This window comes from Halichoeres trimaculatus, unplaced genomic scaffold (assembly GCF_033239565.1).
Source record: "Halichoeres trimaculatus isolate MK-OKI-2021-1 unplaced genomic scaffold, fHalTri1.1 fHalTri1_scaffold_5, whole genome shotgun sequence".
NCBI lineage: Eukaryota > Metazoa > Chordata > Actinopteri > Labriformes > Labridae > Halichoeres > Halichoeres trimaculatus.
Window position 1 is genome coordinate 24784437 of NW_027437183.1, and position 20521 is coordinate 24804957.

The following is a 20521-nucleotide window of genomic DNA, read 5'->3' on the forward strand; positions in this document are numbered from 1 at the left end:
CAAACGGTGAGTTTACCATTTAACAGAGAGGAAACTATATAGAAACGCTCAGCTGGGGATAGATAAAGAAAAGTGATGAAATATTTGTTCCAGATGTTGTCCAGGTGATCAAGTTGCTGTTGATTTCAGCATCTATCATCAAATTGTATCAGAAGAGAATACGCTAAGAGACATGTTATCAGACCAGAGGTGGGTTCATTTAAAATATATATTAACTCTGTATCCGGTTTCCCACTTTGAAACCAGGAGTTTGACAATGCCCACTGAACTGTCAGTCACCACCGTGATGCATTCACTTGAGCTCTGTAAATCTCAATGCTCACAGTAACTGATGTCAAAAGTGAAACACATCACCACTGTCTAACAATAAGCCAACCAGTCTGTAAAGAACCCCCTGCCTCTTTTTGTGTACACCACTGCAGGTCAGCTTTTGGTTTGATCAAAACCAGGTCGTAGCTCACATTTGACCTGACTGTGGTTGGAATGAGGTGTCAGCTTTGTGAATTTATGTTTTGCTGACGAGTTGTTGACACGGTAAGGACCAACTTCTGAAGGTATTTGTAGTGACTCAAAAGTAACGTATTTCACTTAGAATTATACTTTTCACTCAGTTTATGTTAGTCTTATAAGTCCCCAAATCATGTCTTTGAAATCATTAAAAAAAAAAAAAAAGATTTGGCATGCCTGAAAAACCTCCTTTTGCAGCCCTTGAAGTAGTTCTCAGTGGGTGTGTCTTTAAAAAGCTGACTCACTTTGGAAATCAGCTGACTCAGCTGATTTCAGCTCCTCTACCTTAGGTCACATGACCACTGGATGATAAATGTCAGCCAATCAGCCAATCAGTGGGCAGTTGCACTGTTGACTGGCAACAAGTATCCTTTCTGCTTTGACTTTATTTTTTTATATACATAATTTTTTAAAACGTAAAATGCACTTAAAGGGGCTGTTAGGAGTCTCCAATTGATCTGGAAAAAGTCTCCCTTCTAGCTATATGCCTGATTGTAATCCACATTTTGAAATAAGATTATCAGCGCCAATACAGGTTCTAAATGCTACTTCTTTGCTTCCCGATCAGGTTGAGGATGTTGGAGTCTCCATGACAACACCACACAGGCTGACTAAGTTTAGTAGTGAGAAGAGATATCTGTGTTTTTCTCTGCTGAAAACAATTTATGTGATTAATTTTGTAATGACCTTGGACACAGGAGCCAAACTGTTAGACAGAAAAAGAACAGAAGAGCAGAAAAAAGCTTAAAGTTTAGCCCTTTTGGCTAAAGGCTAAAAAGGCTAAACTGTTGGTGATAGGCTGTGTCCGAAATCACTACTTATTCACTATATAGTGAATACGTCATTTTGTAGTGCTGTCCAAAATATGAGTGAGCATGGTCATTCATTTATAGTTCACTCAAAGTATCCCACAATGCATTTTGAAAAGTACTGTATTAGCGATGCTTACTATATTAGCAATATAAATGCATTGTGATTTAAACAGAAGGAATGACTGATTACATGGTTAATGATTACTAATAACATGAAACAACATTAAAAACTGTCAGAGAATAACACCTAGCTCTCTGTTTAAATTTCGGACGAGCCCGCCTCGTAACTTGGAACAGAGAAAGAAACATCAAGGACATTAGCCGTTAAACCGTTCATCGCGGATGATGCATTAACTGGACCCTGTAATTCTCAAACACAGAATAAGTTGTTGCGCAAATATATGGGTTATTTATTTAAAAAATAACATTTAACAAATGTTTCTTTTATATTTGGCTGTTGCAGAAAATAAGCTAGGTATAATAGTAGTTATCACGGAAATAAATACCGTTTTGCAGTGTTTCAGAAAAGTTATAAGTGTAAATCCCCAGCCGTCCGTGAGCGACGCAACAGTAAATACGTCACTGTCAGCGGCTGGCGAGTGAGCGAGTAGTGTCCAAATGTTGTTTTAATTTAGCAGATTGAGTGGACAACATAGCCCATACATCTAATTCACTAAATAGTGAGTAGTGAGTAGGGAATGAGTGAATGATTTCAGACACAACCATAATGTCCGTTCCAACCCACATGGAGCAGTTATTCTGCAGTGGTCTGTTAAAACAGGAGAGTCTATCAATAAAATGAAGAGTGAGGCTAGTTAGCTCTGCTTGGTAGATGACTGACAGGACATCACCAGGATTTACATGTCTTAGAGCAGTCATTCCCAAAGTCTGGGTCCTTACCCATAGGTGGGTTGCCAGAGATTTTTTTTGGGGTCGCCAGATTAGTTTCCAGAATGTTTACATGAAATTCATGCTTTCCCTAACCAGAAGAAGTCTCCCCCTCAATGATTTGTTTGCTGATGATTGGCTCCTCCCACTGTCATATCTGTATGTATTTTGCTTATCTCTTTCACAACCACATAAAAATAGAACAGAATAGAATAGAAGTTTCTTTCTTGTCTGTCATGACTTGACTCTAACAGGCTCATTAAAACAAATACAAATTGGAGTTCTCACAAAATTGACGACAAAATACAGAAACAGACTGGATGCTGGGCTCAATACGTGAGTTGTTCTCTCATCTTGTACACATGGCTGGGTTACAATTCTGAAAAGCAAGCAGGCTAACCCGTCACAGTAAAAATGTATTTTCAGAGAGTAAGCCTAACAAAGTTGTAATGCATTCCTCAAGTTTGTCTCTTAGGCCTTTTAGCTAGTACCAAAGAAGTATGATGAGGCAGAAACATAATTAAAGAACCTTTGTTTATTTTTGCACACTTATCCTGTCAGTGGATTTACTGATTGGACATATTTTGGATTTTTTGGATTGGGTCGCCGTGGCTTATTCCTCCAAAAAAGTGGGTCACCTGAACAAAAGTTTGGGAAACACTGTCTTAGAGCACCGGGCTGCTAAATAAAGATAGCTAGTAAACTTCTATACAAACTTACGTTTACTTTTTGTCACGTTTCAAACAGTAGCACTTCGTGACTGTACCGATAAGTACCAAACCTCATTGTTGTATACTGTAAAAAGTTGTCTTGAACAAAGAAAATTTGTTTTGATCGGGTCTCCATTTAATTCCCAAACAAACACACACCTTGTTGAAATTCACATTTTTACAACAGTGTACGTGAGACTCCAGGCGGCCAGAAGGTGGTGAGGGAGTCCAATTAAAACAGATCCTCCTCCCAGCATCTTTAAGTATAATACTTCCCCAAAAATAATCAAGTACAAGTCCAATAGCTGATTTTACTGATTACTGAACAGTACTCAAAAAGCAACGTAATTACAGCATTAGGTAAATGTATTAGTTACTTCTGCACCTGACTGAATCCACCTGAGGGGCATATTTTTGGATTGTGGGAGGAAGCTGAAATACCTGAGGGGAGAGCTGATATATGCACAGGAAGAACATGCAAACCCTAATCATATCAGCCTTCCTCAAATTTATTCCAAGCTATAACTTCTCCAGGATATCGCATAAAAACTTTACAATTTCGAGTCTTTTTTGAGCTTACCTTGATCCATGTGCAATAGAACAAAGTTATTTTACTATACTTTCAGAATGGAGCGTTTAACTTCATATGTATTCCTCAAATATTCAATTCCTGCCTTTGAATTCTAAGCTATGAATGGCTGTAATTTTATTTTAATAAAGGCTTTCATGATATGACTCAGCCAGTTAATGAACCTCCTACACAGCCAGTCTCTCAAACTTTACATTTAAAAATTTTAACTCCCACTGTCATAGTTTAACACCTCAGGGATCCCTTATCGCAGCTCTACCTCTGAATTCCTGTTGTTCTGGAAAACCTTTCTCTGCTCACAGTTGGAGACTGTTTCTCACCATGACTGATATATCTGGTTGCATGTTTGTAGATTGTTCCAGAGAAAGTGACTCACTGCAGACAGGAAATCTTTTCTGTGCTGGATTCACAATATTTTCTCCTCTTGTTCTCATTTACACCCCACTGCCCTCACCTCAACCTCGGGTGTTTATGTCAGTGAAAGTCTGAGATGAATAGCTGGGGATTTTCTCAATCTCGACAACCTCTGTTTTTTCTCATCACCCTGACATCTGCAGAGAGAGGATTTCATACACGTAGTGAAAAAAAAACATTGAATCATAATAAATCAGGTAAAAACACTTACATTTAGAGCCTCATGGATGTAAAACTATATGATAAAAAAAACTATTCCAGTAAATCATGATTCAAATATTTTCTCATTTCTCAAACTATTTTTTTAACATCACATTTCCTCCTGTTCCGCAGTGAGTCTGATTTCCACTTCAAATTTTCGAATAACACAGAAAAAAAAAACTTGTTTTCTTTCTTTTGAACATAAAAAGTACCTTTGAGTGTTGGACAGTCTGTAGATATTCGGTTATTTTGACATTTAAATGTTAATCATATTGAAATGTCAGACTCTATCCGCAGCAGATGGGGAACAGGGCATCCCCTTTTTAAACAGATCAAAAACAAGCGGAGGAAATGTGGATAGGGTGGAGCGCGGCTTCTTCTTTCTTCAGAATTTTTCATCACAGTCTGTCTCGTTGTACTGAAGGTTGGACTGTGGAAAAAAGCAGTGACAAAACATCAGTGAACGGTGAAGAAATGCTGCAGTACATCTGTCCTCTTTAAGTTCTCTTTTAAGTACACCGTCACCAAATATTACTGGCATTGGATTCAAAGCTTAAGACATCTCCATCTGAGTCATTTCTGCTCTGAGAGAGAAATAGCTGACCGTTATTTTCATTATTCATTTCAAGTGGAATAAGCCGCTTCTGCAAAGTCCTGGCCTTCTATTTTTAACTGAATCCATTTAAAGAAGCTCAGTAGAAACTCTTTTCAAGAAGTGGCGCTTTTACCTCTTCCTTAAAATGTAGTTTAAAATCTCTGCAGCCACCAGCCAGTCTGAAATTCACTCAAATACATATAAGCTGTCAGAGAACGCAGTCGATAGAAAGAGCTGCATGTTTTTTTAAAACTACATGAGAGTCAGCAGGAGAGCTTTACTTTTATCAACAGTCAGAGTGGAAAGTTCTGATTTGATGTCAGGCAGCATGATGCGTGAAAAGAGCGACTTCATGTAAATACTTAACCGCCTCAGACCCTGCACACTCATAAGAGGACGTTATATTTCTGCCTCTCAGACCCATCATACTTCATTTTTTTTAAAAACTGTGACTTATTGGCCACATCAAAGGACACTACCAACGTCATCTTTTGTGATGTCACAACATTACTCACAGCAACTCTAAAAGTTAAAGAGAGAAAAGTTGAAATTATATGAGCCAATTCCATCCAGTGTGACACAAATGCATTCTGAATCAAGCCACAGGGCTGAAACTTTGTTTTTGTTTTAGGTTTTGTTTTTTAAATTTGGCCCAAAACATACATTTTGGGCCAAAGTTTGATTTCCAATTTTTGGCTTCAGTTTGATAAAATATTTGTCCCTCATCAAAGCCATCCCATCCAGTGTGATGAAAGTGTATTCTGGATTTAGCATAGGGGCTAAAACCTTTTGTTGTTGTTATTGTTGTTGTTTTTTTGTTTTAAATTGTGCCCAAAATGACCAGTCCTTAAGGAACAAACCAAAAACAAAGTTTTAGCCCTTGGACATTTTTATCACAATGGCTGTGATCAGCCTCGACTGGGGGACAAATAGTTCATCGAAATGCAGCAATAAAATGAAAAGTCAAAATTTGTCCGTTACATTTTTGGACCAAATTTTTAGTTCCCATTATTGTTCCCCATCAAAGCCAATCCCACCCAATGTGACAAAAATGTATTCTGAATAAAACTCGAGGGTTAAAATTTTATTTATTTATTTATTTATTTATTTCAAATCTGCCTAAAATGTGAGCGTGTTTTGGGCTAAATTTTGACTTTCAATTTTTGGCTGCAATTTGATGGAACCCCCCCCCCCCCCCCCCCCCCCCCCCCAATCAAAGCCAATTCCATCTAGTGTGATAAAAATCCAAAAAATTCCAAAATTGTGCCCAAAATGTCCAGGCCTTGCAAAACAAACCAAAAACAAAGTTTTAGCCCTCAGACATTTTTATCCTTAGACTGTAAAAAAAAATGACGTCGGCTTGCTCCGCTCCAAGTGAGGTCACCACAAAAACTGCTCCCCCTGGTGACTGGCTGCAGCAAAGGGTCAAAAATCCTGCTTTCCAGTCATTCCAGATGGGCTGTGGTCAAACTTTTAAAAAATGAAAAATTGCAGCAATAAAATGAAAAATCAAAATTTGGCCCCATCAAAGCCAATCCCACCCAAATGGGAAAAAAAAGTATTCTGAATAAAACCTTTGTTTTTTATTTTAATTTAAATTCTGCCTAAAATGTGAGGGCGTTTTGGGTCAGATTTTGACTTCCCATTTTTGGCTGCAATTTGATGAAAAGGTTGTCCCACTATCAGAAATCTTCTGAATTAAATCAGTACAATAACACCAAAAACTAATAGCTAATAACTTTATACTAAAATTAATATCCAATGACAAGATGCAGTTTAGTAATTATCTCCTATGAGGTCTTTCTTATCTCACATAGCAAGGAGAAATCATTAAATTCAAATCATGTTTTTAACTTTCGTCTTGTTGCAAAACGTGGAAACGTGAATAATTTCTAAATGTCTCAGACGGTAAATATTTGCTGTTGACTCATTTAGACTGAATAATCAGAGCCCTGACAAAGAAGAGCACGTTTCTCATAAAAGTCCCAAGCTGTATGTATTTCACTGATGACTTTATTTACAAGACACACTCTGAATAAATCAGAGAGATGATGCGTCCAAATAATCCGTTGTTTCTGTCTTTAGATTTTGATGTTTCTGTCTCTTTTGGGGTATATTCTGTAAAAGCCTAAATAATATCAACCCCATATTTAAACATTTTCAATCCCATTTACTCCTACATTGATGTAAAAATGTAAATTGTCAAAAATTTGGACCTGAATCAACTTTACAGTCAGTTAGTGAGGCTAGTCCTGTGAATACATAATGCTTATCAGCAACTTATCGTAAATGTATTTCTAAAATAGATTATTTCAATGCATTAATATTTGAATCATGTTGGAAATTCTTTACTTTGAGAGAACATTGCAGCTTTATTTGGACATCAGCTCAATTGTGGTTTCACTTCCTTAAATGCAGAAACTTTTTTTTTTTAATGCGAGTCCAGTCTGCACACTGAAGCTGATCAGGCCTCAGTCCTGTTTCACTATTTATCTACAAGTTTATACTAACATTATCCTCCTCTTGAGTAGAAAAAACACACAGTCTGATCTGCAGCCACACAACATGAAGACAGGTGTTGTGTGAAACAAAGAGGGTGAAACAGAGAGCAGCTCAATGTGGGGCTGAAGTGACCAAATGAAAAACAGATTCTCAGACTTAGTCGCTGCTCAGCGATCAGTCCACCAATGAAACTGCTCTGTGGAGACGACTTCCTGTTTGGTGGTGTGAAGTTGAAGAGGAGCCGCGTGAACGGCTGTCACTAAACGCTGTCAGAGCAGAGACTTGAGGACAACTTCTGGAAATGGGTGAGACTCATTTTTATCTTTATTTTCACTGCTGTAGTTTATTTTTTACTTCAGGATGTTACTGCAGGGGAAATGATGACTGATGAACCTGACTAAAGTTAATACTCAAGTTGACCTTACATTGATACATTATATTTTTTAAAAAAAAGGTAAATTGTTCTTGGTTAAATTGGAATAAATAGATAAATAAAATAATTTGAAAAATAAAACACAACATAGTGATTCAGTTCATAACTAACTACCAACTTTAAGAATAAGACGTCACAGTATTTTGACTGTTTCACTGCGATATACAAAAGATTATAATATCGGAACAGGCCCATAAAGCACAGCTGTTTGAGTGTGTTTTGAGTCATGATACAAAGTAATAAAAATACGTTTTTAGCATGTGAAATGGAGAAGTTGAGGGCCTCTAAAAGCAGAATCAAAGGTTCAAGCCACAGCTCAGGAAACAAGTGATCTGAAAAGAGAGCATGTTGGTTTGTCACAGAAATGATATCACTGTGGCTGCTGCGCTGACAGGTTTTCAGGGTCAGGGTTCGACACTGTGAAGAAGATTTTCTTCTCAAAATCACAATTTTCAGCTTACATTCAACAATTGGTTCATACAAGGCTTTTATTTGACACATTTGAGAAATATATAAGAAAAGAGTAAAAAAAACAAAAACAAAGTGAAATTATGTGCAACTTTAATTAACTTCTCTTTACCTCTGAACAGAGGAAAATATGTGTTAGTTTTACCTGACACTGTGTCCCATTGCTTCAGAGCCTCAGCTTTGCCAAATACTGTAGTTTATGTGTTACGATATCACACAGAGCAGCTTACAGGCGGTTTTAGTCTAGAGGAGGAAGTGGTTTTGCAACCTGTGGTTTTATATCAGACTCAGCGTACAATATGTCCTTCAGATTTCAGTCTGTTTTTTTTTCTTTTGTGCTGATCAATTGTGTGACAATTTCATGTATGACATAAATGATCTCTACACACGGGAATTAATTTAATCCATTTGAATTTCTCCTTTCTGCTGCAGTTGTTAGGCTTCACTTGTGTTTCTCTGAATGGGGAAGTGCTCTGCTGTTTGACTGTAGTTCTCTGAATTCAATTTCACACCACTCATTGGTGGTAAATGTCTCCTTCCTGCTGTATCTGCAGCTCCAGAAGACCAGAGTGAGACGTCACAGCAAACGGCAGCCAGTGATGAAGAGCAGAGGGAAGACAACCAGGTAGTCACCCCAGCCTGTGCTGATGAAATATCAGTTTTAATCTTTGCAGTTCTCAAGAGTTACAGTTAATCAGTGACTTCAGACATGACTCCTCGGAGGGGGATCTGCACTGCATTTTCATTTCCCTTTTTTAGAGAATTTGAGATAGTGCTGAATTTTCTGAAGTGCTGCTCGTGTGTGTGTGTGTGTGTGTGTGTGTACAGTTGTTTCATCTCAATGGCTGATTGTGAAATGACTAACAAAGATGAAGTGATTGGTATTCTGAGAGGGCTGTGAATCGCACGCACACCGACGCTCACATTGCCCAACAATATTTCATTGCGCATACAGAAACTGCAGGAGGCTCATACAGGCTCTGTTCTGGAAACTAGAGTGAGAGGTACAATATGAGAAACTCAAATCAGCTCACCAAATTTCCATGGCTGAAGATGGTTGAAAGCAGAGCGGTTTCTGCGGTGAGTCCTGGCCTGCTGATTACATCAGTCAAGCACGCCACTCACATTCATTGTGAGAGTCACAAATCAACACTTTGACATCAACATCACCCACGCAGATTTCCAAAAAAATTCTGTCGAGTGGAAATCAACTGAATGTTTCACAATGAAATTCGGTCTCTGCACAAACGGGGGCGATGGCGTGAAGCTGGAGGGTGCAGACGTTTCCTGCTGGCAGCCATTGATGCAGAAACCTCAACGTTTCATGAATCACATCTGAATCTGAAACCTGGAATTTTATGCAAAATGTACACTCAATTTTGCAAATCTTATATGTTGGCCATCTTGTTGTGATATTTAGTCAAACCAAGTCCTGATACTTGCTGATTAAGCAAATATCATGACTCATATAACAACAACAACAAAAAAAATCAGGTTGTAAAATTATAATTAATTACATACTTTGAGTTACAGCAGTTTCTTCTTGAAGCTGGGAACAGATCAGCAGTGTGGAGTTGCCAAACTGTGAGTCAGTCGGGGCTATCTTGGTTAGAGGTCTGCACCTTCACTATTACTCACCCTGGAGGCCAGCTTCTCGGAACCAGGAACCACATAGAGGAACTTGATTGAATATGAAACCACCTTGAGCCGTTATGATGTACACTGACTGCCACAGAAATAGGCTTCTGTACGAAGTGATTCAAATTTAAAACATCAACTCTGTCAACTGCGGTCTGCTCTGACATCTAATCTCTTGAAGTCGATAGAGACGGCAGAGATGTGAGATTTCTTTTTAGAAATCTGTTTTGAAATCCAGTAATCTCAAATTCCAATGCGTCAATAGAGGTTTGAATATTATCATACGGACTGAGGCAGGGTTCCCGTGTGAAAAATTGACACTAGCAGGAAAAACTGGCGTCCCTACAAAATAAAAGCTGAAAGCAAACATTGAAGATTTTGTTTGTATCAGTTTTAAAAATTAGTTTTAAAAAGCAGTTACAGTTTCTTCTTCAGTTTACCATCTCGATTTTTCATCAAATCAGCCCAACTGATGGTTTTAATCTTCAAGTCCTCTCTGTTTCATTTCTCCTTTTTTGGAAACCACAAGCTATGACATTGTCAATTTCTGACACTTAAGTTCCTTGGTTTTAACACATACCATCGCACAAAGATGTTGACACATGTTTTGCAGAAATAGGACGACCACACCGCCTATTCTTTGAAAAATTACAAAGCAGTATCTTAACCTTCCCATCAGCCACCACTGATCCAGGTCGTTTTTGACTCTGTCCTTCAGTTTATGTTTGTTTCTTGAAGGGACATCTGTGCTACCAGCGTCAGACAACCCTCAACCAAAAACCCCACAAGCCTGCTGCTTTCTCTCCAGACAGGATGTTTAGTGGTTACCTATTGAAAGTAGCGGTGAAACCCTACTCTCCGATTTTGACGTTTCATTTCAGCATATGGTGTCCCAGGAGACGATTCTGTGTTTCTTTTTAAAAAACACCTTCAACTGTAAAAGCTGTTTGCTCTGGGCTGTGACACATTTACGGGATTAGCTTGATTTTATGAGGAACAGAGTTTTTTTGTAACTAATGTATTTGTTTTCTCTCTGCTAGGCCTCTCCTTCTGTCATTGAGATTATTGACTCGTTGACTGAATGTGAGGAAGAAGCGAGGCCAGATCTGGTGCAGATGGAGGAGAAGGTTTTTATAACACGTCTGCACTCTTTCATGAAGGACAGAGCCACGCCCATAGAGAGGATCCCACATCTGGGCTTCAAACAGAGTGAGATGTTAGAATCTGGGAACAGCATTCACATGAGTTTTCACTGCAGACCGTTTGGTTCGAATGTGCATTTTTTTCAACTTTCAGTTAATCTGTGGAGGATCTTCAAAGCTGTGGAGAAACTTGGAGGATATGATTCAGTAAGAGCAAGTTTTTTGTTTTTTTCACTGATGCATTTCTTGGGTGTTTGCAAATGTCTTGTGGAAAATGCGCTATAGGTCAGGTGCTGCAGCATAGTGGTTTCAACCACACCGGTGCACTTTGCATCCATGCTCTGTTGTCTTTGATGTTGACACTTTGAGAAAGCTCTGAGAGCACAGAGTATACCAAAAAGAGGCTTTAAAGAATGGACCGCCACCATCACCTTCACCAATGTGTTAATATACTGTTGAGTGCCAAATCAGAAGTGATTCCGTATTGACAAAAGCAGACTTAATATCCAAGAGGTAATTAACTATTGTTTGCGCTATATTCAAATTTTTAATATCTACTCAATTTTGTAAACTTTTAAAAAATATTTTTGTTAATTAATTCAGACAGTAAGGTTTTAAGTTTGGGATTATATAATGTAAGTAATGAATATCACAATTCGCAAACTGCTTTTGTTTAAAATGCTGCATTTTTTTCTGGAGAGATTCCATTACTGACAAGCTAGTTAGCTTATTTCAAGAGTCTCCTAGTGGACATCACAAAATCTGCAGATCTATTGTTTAACTGTGACATTCAAGAACTTGTTTGGTGTGACACATCCCTCAGTGCAGTGAGTCATTTATTAATCGCTTAGATCCAGAACTTACCCACATGCTCAAAACAACAACAACAACAACAACATCACAGACGTCACAGAAAAAGTATTTGATGTGTGGTGAAACAATTTGTGTTGAAATCGATGTGTGGTGGAAGTCTATGGAAAAATAAAAGTGAGGAGGAGGAGGAGAAGGAGAAGTGTCAACACTTTTAGCATTGGTATCATGAGTGTGAGGGCGTCTCCCACCTTCCTGTCCAAGTGAGTGTTGCTCAGCTGTGATGTTGAATATAATATAATATAATATAATATAATATAATATAATATAATAAAACAAAATAAAATAAAATAAAATATAATATAATATAATATAATATAATATAATATAATATAATATAATAAAATAAAATATAATATAATATAACAATATAATATAATATAATATAATATAATATAATATAATATAATATAATATAAAATAGAAGTCTCACACATACCAACCTGTGGCTGTTTTGGAAAAACATTGACTACATATGACCCAGGAATGTAGTATGTAGTATGTACTGCATACTACACATTGTATACTTCCTACTGCCACAAGAAGCTGTATGTGGAATAGAGATACATGATTTGGATTTTTTGCAGATAGGCTTAAGTTTTACAGCCGATTACCGATTAAGATATTTGTCCCCACGCCTGATTGCAAAAATTATCAACTGTCTTCTGTATTAGAACGATTTTATCACATTTGTTATATAAAAAGTCATTGTGCTAAATATAAAAATTATTTAAAACTGCTTTTTTTTCATGAAAACTCATATCAAACAAAATAACGCAGAAAGGATCATCCTACTTGAACTTGGATGATGCTCTCCCTTGGAATCATAACTATCCCCTCAATCAGGGCAGATCTGGCCAATTTCCCAACTGATGTAAGTAAATACAACCTCTGCTCACAAAGAACATGTGAGAAGCAAAAATGTACAGCAATACAACCAATTAGGCCGATGGCGGAAATTTCATTTTTAAGCCAGCATCAGCTGATACTGATAGTGTGCTGATAATATTATGCATCACTAATGAGGAATACTAGTATGGCACTTCTGTTTAACATTGTTTCTTTTGTATGCTTCACTGGTTTGCATTTTTGTTGAGTGGAAGTAAACGACTTGTAGTTTGAAAATGAAAAAAATAGTGTTTGAATGGACTTAAATCATTTTTATAAAAACAATCAGTTAACTGTGAGATGTATATCACCTCTGCAACAACAGGAAGTAACAAAGCTATACACCATTTCTATCACATCACTTCACTGTACGGATCAGTTTTACTTTGGAGTGGTAGTGTTGTAACTGTGCTGGTAACTCATCCCAGTAGGTGGCAGTAGTGCATCTAAAACTGAGCGCCATAAATGGAAAAAGAAGAAAAATATATGCCATATGGCCAATGGATGCTGAGAAATTTTCCCAAATAAGTAGGACATCAGACTTTTCTCTTTTTCACAGGCTGCTTACTATGTACTCAATTTTGGCCATGTCAGCCAATCAAAACCAAGGTTATAATAGTAAACTAAAACAAAACGAAAACTAAAATTTTAAATACATTTCAGTTAACTCAAAATAATAAAAACTAGAAAGAAAACAAAAACAATAAGTAAACTAAAACTGTATCTTGTGTTCACAAAACTAACTGAAACTAACTAAAATTATAGACAAAATATCCCTAGTTATCGTTTGTGACAGTATTAATAGCCTTTAGGATTTAAATTGATCTGACACATTTTCCGAACCAATTTTACAACAATTTTAGGCAGTTGTCAGCGCCGTACAGCACCATCATAGTGATGTACTGGGACAGGCTTGTTTACTGCACTGACTGGTTGTGCTCTGTGCTGCGACCAAATGCAGCGGAGCAATGAATCAGAGCATCTGTAATAGTTTAATACCATGTGAGTCTGACTTTATTGTTACAGAGTCCAAGTTTCTAATTATTTAAGCTCATTTTATATTGTTTTATATAATTTATGTTTAGATTATTTTATATAATTTATGTTTAGATTATTTTATATAATTTATGTTTATGTTTTCATACTAAGTTTATATTATTTTCATGTGTTGAAGGCTGCAGCCAACAGTTCAGTATCAGCATTGACTGAGCAGTGAGCACTATGTTGGACTTGAAAATAAACGGTATGACAAAATATTTGCTCTGACCTTTTTGAATCCTGCACCTGGTTAATAAGGTATGAAAAAAGTAAAACTAAACTAAAACTAAACTAAAACTAAAACTAAACTAAAACTAAGCCTCGTTGCAAAAATCAAAACTAAATCAAAACTAGAATGACTGCTCTAAAACTAATTAAAACTAAACTGTAATGGAAAATAAAATGTCAAAACTAACTAAAACTAAACTAAAATAACAAATCCAAAACTATTATAACCTTGATCAAAACCATGTTTAAGGTGTGTTAAAGCCACAGTGTTTGTTTTGGGCAGCGGCTAAAGACGAAGCAACAATCATGAACATGTCTTGCACATTTTAACCACCCTGTTAACCAACAGGTGACCTCAAGGCGTCTTTGGAAGAAAGTGTACGATGAGCTGGGAGGAAGTCCGGGGAGCACCAGTGCTGCCACCTGCACACGCAGACATTATGAGAAGTGAGGATGAATCTGTTTCTAATTCATCCGTCCATTCACTGCAGAAACAGAGTCCTGATCAGATCTGTCTTTCTTTAGGCTTGTGCTGCCTTTTGAAAGGCACATGAAAGGTGAGGAAGATAAACCTCTGCCTCCAAGCAAACCACGGAAGCCGTACAAGAGGAGTTTGGACAGCAAGCTCCACAAGCCTGAGAAGAAGAGGAAACGGTCTCAGCTGGAGAGTGAGATGGATTCTGAGGTAAATATCTGCCAAAGTCTCAGGAAAAGACAAGGTTTAACTTTATTATGTATAGAAAGTGAACACCTTGTTATTTTACAGATACATGCCCAGCAAAGCCCAGAAGCTTCCTGTCAGAGCGAAGCAGTAACGCAGCCTCACCACGCCCTCTGGAGCTCTGATCCACACCATCCGGACAGCTCTCAGACAAAAAGAGCCAACAACACTACCATCTATACTCGCCTTGTCCCGGTCCCCACATCCAGCCCCTGGTCGGTTCACATTCCCTCTGCTGCCGGAGAGGTCATCTCCCCTCTGGAGAAAAAAAAGCGAATGGCTCAAGCCAGTTTGAACGTACCCCTGAGTCCCCAGAACGAGGACAAAGAAAGACCCTCTGTCATCCACTGCTCACAGTCTCCCTCTCAATCTTCTTCCAACCACAACTGCAACTCCTCTGATGGCTCTCCACTGCCTCTATCCTCCTCCTCCTCCCGAAGCCCCTCCCCATACTCCGTGTCGTCAGAGGATGGCGCTGAAGGGAGCGAGGATAAACGTGCTACCGAACAGCCCCAAAACTGTTCCAGCTCAACGAAAAATACACCCAGCAGTAGTGTAGACAACAAGTCTATTAGCTGTCTTCAGGTATGTAAAGATCCTGTAGGAAAGAGGAGAGATGTTTCACAATCCTGTGCCCAGTCCACAGACTCGATCAAAGCCCAGATTAAAGACTCAGCCTGGAGGCCAATCCATAAAGAGAGCAGCAAATATATGACTCATCCTTTCCGCCCACCTTCCTCTTATGCCGTGATGTCTGGCTGGCCAACATCTTCCTCTAGTTTTACCAAAGTTATTCCCAAATCTGTGCAGCTCTATCGGCCAGCCCCTATTCGGCCAAGTTACAAAATCCACCAGGACAGGCCGTTGCAGCACGATGACTCTCTAACTACTGCGAAGAAGCAGAGCAACATGGCTCCTTGGATTTATCACACTGAGAAGAGGGAAAAATCCAGAACAATGCTTCAAAAAGTTCCCTCCACCCAGCAGAGTGGGTCCCATTCTTCCAGCTCCAGCACACCGGCGTCAACCGCTCTGTCAAGCTATGAGAGGTCAGGGCGAGAGTCTCGGCACCAACCCCCATTACATCCGGCATTTCTCCCCAACAGAATGAGACTGTCTCAGTCTCAGCTAATGTACCGTCATCTCCCGCCTCATCCTGCTCTCATCGGGTCTGCTGTATACCCCTATCCTTACCCCATCCCTCTGTTAAACCCTCAACTTGGATACGCCCTGCCTGCCATGAGCCCCATCTATCCTCACAAGATTTGATCCTTTTATTTTATAACATCTGTTTTCAGAAACTGGGTCTAGAAAGTAGTTTGCCTAGTTGACCTTGTTGAGTTTTTCATTTAATTCTTAATGTGCAAAATGTATGCCTCATACACAGCTGTCCTCCAGTGAACTACTTTGAGAAATAAGCTGACTGACTGACATTATGGCCCTTAAGGAACAAAAGAAATACTACTGAGATTTTATGTTTAAGTGTAGCAGATGTCATCACCTAGGTGCATCAAAGGGTTGTAAAATCTTAAAAGTATGTGTTTCTTTTTACAGATATGTAAAACTTGGTATGAAACTGAGAGGAAGTAAATTATAGGAAAGAAAGACTGTGACAAATATAAGATAGATGACTTCAAACATCCAGTTATCTCACAAATGAAGTCTTTTATAGTGATAGTAGTTATTGCACATTTTTACTAACTTGCACAACTGAGGAACCCTATGTAAAAAAGAAAAGAACCATACTGTACTGTACTGTAAAGTCTGTTGTAAACTGTTGAGCATAACTCTGAATAAATATTGTACCATGCATAAGTGTTAAATATTTTCAAAATATCAGATAAAGATGTCATCATCATTGTCTCTTGCTAACTTAAATAAAGATGGACATTCATAACTGAGTGATGTTACTGTTTGGATTATACAGAAAACTTTCTCTATGAAAAATGTCACGATGCACTTGGCATGTTAGCATGCTAATCACGGATATTTGACACATACCTGGTTAGCAGAAAGCCAACTCGCATCGCTCTTTGTCCCCAGCTGTGCTCCAAGTTCCCGAAAGTGAGTGAAAGTGGAGCAAAGGAAAGGTCTGCCCAATTAGTGCCAAAGTGGAGGCCATTCTAAGTTTTGGTGTCCCGAGTTCGCGTCGTGAGCTAAAGCGTTTCCTAGGGATGGCTGGTTACTACAGGGGTTTTTGCAGGAATTTTGCATCTGTTGCTGCCCCGTTAACAAACCTGCTTAGTCCTAAAGTGCAGTTTGTCTGGACAGGGGTCTGTCAAGTCGCTTTTGAGAACTTGAAGGCTTTACTAGCAAGTGCTCCGGTTCTTGCTGCACCAGATTTTGACCGACCTTTTAAGTTGGCTGTTGATGCGAGCGACGCTGGTGTTGGGGCTGTGCTTCTGCAGGATGATTCGTCAGTTGTTGAACGTCCCTTAGCGTATTTTTCAAAAAAATTCAACGCGCATCAGAAGCATTATTCAACTATTGAAAAAGAGGCTTTAGCTCTGGTTCTTGCCCTGATTCACTTTGGTGTGTATGTGTCCTCCAGCCAGTCCCTGGTGGTCTATACAGATCACAACCCTTTGGTTTTCCTTAACAGGATGAAAAACTCAAACAGCCGCCTGATGCGATGGAGCCTGTTCCTGCAAGAGTTCAACCTCACTTTCGTGCATGTCCGGGGGAAGGACAACATTGTTGCAGACTCTCTCTCAAGGTCGTGAGTGATTCTTAACACACAAAGAAAAAGAGAAAAAGTTTGAAAATATTAGTTCAGCTCACTTAAATAATAGTTGTTTGAGTGCTACTTTATGGCTTGCCTTGGGGCAACCCATTTATGGGAGGAGGTGTTATGTGCCACTAATGTTTTGTTTCTGTTTTATCTTGAGGCCACCTTGGACCTCCATACCTGCTTCGCTCCTGATCCCTGGCACCTGTGAGCTGGCTTCAAAAGCCACTGCTTGGCTCCTCCCACACTCTCTCTCACACTGCAGCCAGGATCAGCAGCAAGGCAGCAGCTCCTCTGAATCTGTTCTGGTCTTTTCGTTCAGTTTTTTGTAATAAATGATTGTTGAAACTTCACTTAATGTCTCCTATGTTGCCTCCCCTGAGCCAGGGTCGTAACATATTGGGGGCTCGTCCGGGATAAGTAAACCTGGAGGAGTTTGTTTGATGTTTTCTCCTAGTTTGAAGAGATTTGTGTTCTTTGTTTCAGTAGTGTGCTGCTGGGTGTTAGCTGTGAGCTGCTTCATGTTTTCTCTGCTGGTGAGTACACGGTGAGTTTGTTCTAAGTGCAAATAAGTTTGGTTTGCTGGTGATCTCCCTGGTTAGAGAGGGAGTGGGCCAGCTGGGCTGATTGATTCGTCCTTCCGACAGCCCACTCATTTATTATTTTGTCTTTTTTGTTTTTGAGGTAATCCTGGGTGGAGACTTGTTCTCTGTTGGGGGTAAACTGGGCTCAGGTCCTTGGTCTTCTGACTAAGGCGAACCAAAGCCCAGTTTTGAAAGTTGCCTCGAGCCCGGCACGCCTCGGAAGATACTTAGGTTTACTCTAAACTAGGCAGGTTCCAGGGAGGTTTCCTGTTGCTTTTTGCACTTAAGGGCTTGTCACTGTGCTCTCCTGCAGCAGATTTAGTAAGTTAGGTGAGTTTGGTGGTCCCTGATTGGAGGCCATCTTGTGTTGTATTGTGTCCAGGATCCTAACTTTAGAGTGAGTAGCAGTGTTTGTCTGGTCAAGTGAATGTGTGTATTTGACTTTGGTAGGCTAGTTCGCCCTGAGAGTGTAGTTGCCTTTTGTTGTATCCATGATTACCTGCATATGTGATGTTTGTAGTGTGATGTGCTTAGGTAATGTTTTGTGCTGTGTTAGCAGACTGATGGGTAGTGACTAGGTCTACTTTTTGGTAAAGTGGTTGGGTAAGCCACTCTGTTGAGAGCATCTGATACTGCTGTTTGTGTGTTGGACACTTGGTGCATTGTGACTGTTCACCTTGTTTGAAATCCTTAAATTGTGTTTGTAGCTAACTATTAGCTGAACATTTTGTAAAGTGATCTAGCATGGCAACACTAGATGATTTTATTGTTGCCCCCTCAGAGGAGGTGCTTGAACAGTTCACTAAAGATCAACTGCTTAGGCTTGCTTCTCACTATGGAATCGAAATTCCGAGTGGTGATAAAAGTATTAAGAAAACTTTAAAAGAAACTCTTAAGTCTCTTTTGATAGAACAGGGGATTCTAGGGCCTGAACCCTCAAAAGAAACACTCAAGACTCCAGCTCCTCCTCAGCTCTCAGATGACGCTATTGAGTTGAGACTGAGGGAGTTGGCTTTGAAGGAGTTAGAGTTGGAAGAAAGACAAAAGGAGCGTATGTTAAAGGAAAAACAAATTTATTTAGAACATGAACGTTTCCTTAAAGAGCTTGAATTCAAGCAGGCATCACTGTCCCGCTCCACCGAGACGGAGCAGACTGGATTTGATGTAGCCAAAAACATAAGACTGGTACCCCCTTTTGTTGAAAAGGACGTTGAAAGATACTTTCCTCATTTCGAACGAGTGGCTACAATTTCAAGATGGCCGAAACACTCCTGGACTTTGCTTTTGCAAAGTGTCCTTGTTGGGAAAGCACAGGAAGCTTTCTCTGTCCTGAGCCTCGAAGAAAGTCAGGATTATGATAAAGTTAAAGCCACAATACTCAAGGCTTATGAACTGGTTCCTGAGGCTTATCGCCAGCGTTTCAGAAGCCTCAGCAAGCTTGACAAACAAACCTATGTTGAGTTTTCCAAAGAGAAGGAGATCCTTTTTGATAGATGGTGTGGCTCGCAGTCCGTAAAAACCAAGGAAGACCTCAGACAACTCGTTCTGCTTGAAGAATTCAAACATTGTCTGCCAAACGCTGTCTGTACTTACCTTAATGAGCAGAAGGTTGAAACTCTTGACAGAGCGGCTGTATTAGCCGATGAGTTTGTGTTGACCCACAAGCACAGCTTTGATAAAGATCAAGGTGAGCAGAGGAGAAGGGCTTTGCTTCAAAAAACTTACCCCTCTAAACAGTTTCCCTCTGCCTCTGGCTTCTCTAGGAAGAACAGCACAGGGAATGCCTCCTCAGAGAAGGTTTGTTTCTATTGCAAGAAACCTGGCCATATCATTGCAGAGTGTCCTGTTTTGGGTAAGAAGCAGAAATCTGTTAAGCCTGTAGCCTTGATTAAGACTGTCGAAAACCCCACCCTGGAGAGAGTGAAGAAGTGTCAGTCTGAAAAGGCAGAGCTTGCTGGCTCCTCATCTTTTTTAATGGATGGGTTTGTGTCATTGGATTCTGATCCTACCAGTATGCAACCAATCAAAATCTGGAGAGATACTGGAGCTTTTCAGTCCCTGATTCTGCAAGATTTCCTTTCATTCAGTAAGAAGTCCTCTCTGGGATCTTATGCCCTTGTTGAAGGTTTTGGTGGTGGTTATTTGCATTTGCCAATGCATCGCCTAAATCTACAAACTGCCCTGGTTTCCGGTAATGTTGATGTAGCCATTTGTCCGCATATTCCAATTGATGGTGTGTCCTTCATCCTTGGAAATGATTTAGCTGGAGATAGAGTTGCAGCTGCACCTCATGTAGTCCCTTCTCCTGATGTTTCTGAAACTCCTGATGAACTTGAAAAACAGTATCCAGACACTTTTCCTGTGTGTGTGACCACTCGGGCCATGTCAAAAAAAGTCAGAGACAGAGCTTGTGATTCTGAGGTTACTCTTTCAGACACTTTCTTTGCTAAGGATGTAACCCTTGGGTTCAATAAAGTGTTTCCCTCTCGTGCTGAGTTAAAATTTGAGCAGGAAAATGACCCAGACTTGTCCAAGCTTTTTGAAGAGGTGGTTGAACAGGATGCA

At 39.4% G+C, this 20521-nt stretch overlaps 1 protein-coding gene across 1 annotated transcript; it reads left to right on the forward strand.

Moving 5' to 3' along the window:
- Positions 1-7475: 7475 nt before the first annotated feature.
- On the forward strand, positions 7476-16432 carry arid5a (AT-rich interactive domain 5A). The gene is made up of 7 exons (XM_074670702.1): positions 7476-7523; positions 8674-8744; positions 10798-10966; positions 11054-11106; positions 14273-14370; positions 14449-14608; positions 14690-16432. Exons 1-7 carry the CDS (start codon positions 7520-7522, stop codon positions 15911-15913), a joined length of 1779 nt encoding a protein of 592 aa, XP_074526803.1. The 5' UTR covers positions 7476-7519; the 3' UTR covers positions 15914-16432.
- Positions 16433-20521: the final 4089 nt, after the last annotated feature.